At 36.1% G+C, this 4,618-nt stretch overlaps 1 protein-coding gene across 1 annotated transcript; it reads right to left on the bottom strand.

Annotated features, from left to right (window-relative positions):
• Window positions 1-1,421: 1,421 nt before the first annotated feature.
• LOC26528784 lies at window positions 1,422-2,319 on the bottom strand. Its single transcript, XM_015178056.3, has one exon. It carries the CDS (start codon window positions 2,246-2,248, stop codon window positions 1,619-1,621), a length of 630 nt encoding a protein of 209 aa, XP_015033542.1. The 5' UTR covers window positions 2,249-2,319; the 3' UTR covers window positions 1,422-1,618.
• Between the last annotated feature and the right edge of the window lie 2,299 nt (window positions 2,320-4,618).

The raw sequence follows: 4,618 nt of genomic DNA, 5'->3' as shown, positions 1-4,618 counted from the left end.
TAAATATTATGAATGTTCATTCCGAAAACACAAACTTTAAGGTGCCCCATGTTTTTTGTTTTTTTTTTGTTTTTTGTTTTACATTCTAAGAGATTTATGTTGTCTATTGATATGAGATTGTTGCTCGACGCAAGTGCCAAAAAGTTGAAACGAATAAATGAGTAAACTAAATATAAACTAAATATATGAACTCGTCATCCTGATCAAGAATATATATACTTTATATGGTCGGAGATGCTTCCTTCTATGCGTTGCACACTTCTGACCAAAATTAATATACCCTTTTTGCAAGGGTATAAACATACGCACGCACATTTTCCAAGGGGTGCAAGAAATTATAAAAATTAATAAGAGAAAAAGTCACAAAATATCTTACCTTTTTGTTGGTTTGTCAAAAATTTAAGACGCTACAACTTGCAACTGTACCGGATGCCGTTTCACGCCGCAAGTTGCAAATTGAACTTTCATACGAAATTGGAACATGGAATGAAATTCATTTACATTTTGTTTCTGTGTATTGTTCATTAGTATATTTCATTTGAATGCTTTTATTTTTTCGGACAACAACAAGGACTCTTAAATGCTAACAGAAATACTAACTCGAAAACCCCCTGCCAAAGCCAAGGTCAACCCCAACGACACCATCACCAGGTTACTGGCAAACCTCTGCGAGCAAGCCAGGCGTCACTTTCGCCAATATATTAAAAGGCAATCAGCTGCCTCCCGAGCAGGCAGAGGCCCCTCCTGTCAATTCGTCCCAAACAAGCCAAAGATTGGATCGCCTTGAAGCTCTTATGGAGAAGATAATGGACCAAGTTGCTGCCATGACACAGCTCCTAACGTCAATCACGGCCCAAAAATGCAAATAAAGCTCCATATCGTCCTATGGAACGCAATAACACACAAACATTATAACCGCCAATGTCCAACCACGAAAACTTGCTGATTGTCCCCGGACAGATTGCAAATTCGCTATATTGCTGTCAAATAAAAAAAAAAAAAAAAAAAATTATATTATCAAAAAAAAAATAAATTTCTCAATCTGTAAAATTATCACAATCATTATCGGCTCCTCGTTTAGGTTTATATACCTTGATAAATTTTTTCTTTTGGACCTTCCGTTTCTGGGGACGACGAAAAAAATGATCAGGACTGTTTGGATGGTGCTGAATGGACCTGGGTGAACGTTCCTTTTGTTTGCCGGTCCGTCTTAGGCGACGCCAATAATTAAAATCCCGTGGTCCTCGAATGGGCATATTTGGTAATTTAAATAGTCCACCCTTGCGAGTGGCCAAACATCTTACCATCTTGAGCACAAAAAATTACCAAATTGAGGCATTGATATAAAATTTGGTATACAATTTCGAATTTTCTTTACGATTTTGCCAAAAGGGGTACTAAAAATATCTGTAATGCTCGTGTTAGATTTGACATATAATACAATATGTATTCGATTAAGACTTTTTCATTACACACTCGAAATTTAAGGTCAATCTTATGTAATATTCGCCACTTTCGGCAAGTCTAATTATCTGTGAATATTAACAGCCAATGCGGTGGGAACTGCTATAATTTTGAAAACTTCACATGGCACTCTGGATGGGTAGCTGTTTTCATTTTAGTAGTAGAACTGCGTCTGACGATCGCGCCCCAAGTCCACGGCACTACGGGTCATAATTGGTGGTGGACAATTGTGAGCGGCACGGCCAAAACGATTGCGATTGACCATGGCATTATTGTTGTCCCATTGGCTAATGAACTGACGTGCCTCGTCACCACATGGCTTGGCGGTCTCCGGACGCTCCTCACGACAGCGACGACGACATGTGACAGATGTCGATGATTGATTTTCAACCAGGGCAAAGTTTACCACCTGACGTTTCGGCTTGGCGACCATGGCTTCCGGAAAATTCACCCAAGTACAATCAAAGGTCCGTTGTTCTATATCCTGTTTTTTATACAAGATATCATCCAAACGACTTTGGTGCCACTTAGCTTCCATTTTCTGTCGACGCTCAACCGAGTCATCCTGGTCCCACATGGAGCGATGCTTGTTTATCTGATAGATTTTGGTTTTCTCACGTTCCCTGTCTAGCTCCACCTTGGGTAGATTGGCGGACGAACTGGCACGACGGACAGCCTGAGGCACAATACGTTTTTCGAAGTGATGGGCGCCTGCGATCCGAGGATGCAACAACTCCATGCAACGATTAATTACAACTTTTGACGATCCTTGCATTTTCACCATATTTGTTTGATTTTTATAAAAACTAAACTATGAGCTGCCGAAATGAACCAAATTTGTAAAACTTATGATAAATCTACAGAAATCACTTGCACAAGTTAACTAAATTCTTAGTCAAAATTTTTGTCATGGCCAACTTGGTGAAAACTTGAATTTTGTCTTGGCCCACTTGATGGAAATTTAAGATTTGTATAAACATTATCTTACCTCGGCTTTTCTTATCCCATCTTAAACACATCCCATAATAAAACCAAATCAAACTTTTAACTCATCTTGAAAATGTAATATAATAGTACTTCCAAAACAACAATGAATCATTTTTTGATGGGATTTCATTTCAATATATAAAACGTGCAACAAAAATGAAGTTTATCGTCTTTATAGGTAATTCTTTTAACTTACACATGATAAAATATGCTCGACTAATGAATTTTTGAATATTAAGTTCAAATGGGCGAATTCTCGGGATTTGTCTATAGCCCTCTTTTGTTTTGACCAAAAACAGTTTGTATATGTGTCCCTAAATATGTATTTGCGTGTGAGATAACGTTTCTTGTAATTAGCGCACATCTGTACGCAAGTGTTAATTTTGAAATGTAGGCATTTCATATGGAGTTCAGTTTATTTTCAGTTGTCATCAAAGTTCGTTGCCATGAGGTGGTGGTGTAGGCCTATGTTAGTTTTGGTATTGGCCAACTACTTAAGTTTGGCTAATCTAACATCTTCAACAGTTAGTGAAACGAAATTCTTATCCCGCCGCGTTCGTGGTCTTATATTTCCCGATAAAGCTTCTCTACTTTTAACGGCTGCTGAAATGATGAAATTTTTTTTGGGGCTTTTTATAAAGTATGAAAATTTGGGGTAAGATAAAGTATGAAAATCATCAGGATCGGACCACTATATCATATAGCAGAAACATTTTCATAAAGATTTTAGTGTCGCCATGAAATTTACTCATATTAGTCCCATAATTTGAATCTGATCGGATAAATAGAACACAAGTTGCAGTCGATATAAATTGGTTGAAGCGCTGCGGCAGCGCTGCTTGCTGCCTACTACGTCATCATCAAATCAACAGAGCACATGCACACACACACAGATGCATGATGAACTGTATGTGTATGCATGCCGTGCTCTGCTTAGGAAGTGATGGAAGAAGAAGAAAAACTGTAGTAAAAAGGGAAATAATTTGAATGTTTTGTTTGTGTATTGATGAATTGAGTTGCAGGGAAAGAAATTTCAAAATGTAAAAATATTATTGCCAAGGACTGCAAGGATATATAAACATTGGCATAGCCCAAGTAAGCTTCTTTGTTATTTTTTTGCTTTAGATGGCAATCAAAAATATTTAAGTAAAAAAAAAAATTAGTTTACGTTGGGGGGAGGATTTTATAATACTTTAACTAAATTTTAATGGTTTTTGATTTCAGATAATTTCCGACCGAGATATGATGAGCCAGCAAATTGTCTTTTTTTAAGACGTTCTGGGAAAAGCTCTGCCACCGCATGGTTTCTCATGAAAAAATTTTAAAATGTTAAAAGTATACTTAATAATGTACAAAAGGTATTAGTAAATTTGCTCAAACCACATTAAAAAAAAAAATCCACAGAAAATGTGTTTTTTTACACTACAATAAAAATAATATACAATAAAAATAATTATTTTGTCAAATAGTTTTTTTTCTTAATTGCGAAAGTTTGTCGTGTGACCGTAAGGGCAAACGCTTATATAAATGGGGGGAAGTTGATGGAACTGGTGCAACGGAAAGAAGGAAAACGTTCTTCAAAATGCCTTTTCCTTGTACAAATGTGCACGGAACAAAATAAGTGGCGTTTACCTAGGTTTATGTCAACAGACGACGAAGTAAACACATTGAAAAATAAAAAAACACCAAAAATAGGAAGCAGCCAAGAATATCTTTGCCACCAAGAGAAAGCTTTTCACTTCGTGCAACGCGGAGACCAAAATAAAAGTAGCGCGAACTTCATATTCTTAAAAATCGTATTTCAAATAACACATATTTGTAGAGCAAATACAATTTGAATATAAATTCAAAAACCTTGTTCTGCTACATTAAATGAATAAAGTATTCACGAATATCCCATTTTTAATTTGGTATGTATTAATAGCAATGATGTCTAGAGGCATGTACATTTGATGTCGTGTGACCGTTCTCCTAGAGATTTTTACATTAAAAATACTTCAAAAAATTATTTGTGATGATTTGCGAAAAATTTCATTTTCTTTGATTTATTTCAAATACTAAATTTTATTCTGCAATAACTGAGAAACAAAAGTTAAAAAAAAAACCTCTGGATACAAAGGCTTCAGATTTGTGGACCAATCAGTGACATCTCTCAGATGGAAATCTG

This window comes from Drosophila willistoni (assembly GCF_018902025.1).
Source record: "Drosophila willistoni isolate 14030-0811.24 chromosome 2R unlocalized genomic scaffold, UCI_dwil_1.1 Seg167, whole genome shotgun sequence".
Taxonomy (NCBI): domain Eukaryota; kingdom Metazoa; phylum Arthropoda; class Insecta; order Diptera; family Drosophilidae; genus Drosophila; species Drosophila willistoni.
This window is presented reverse-complemented; position numbering and strand designations above follow the sequence as displayed.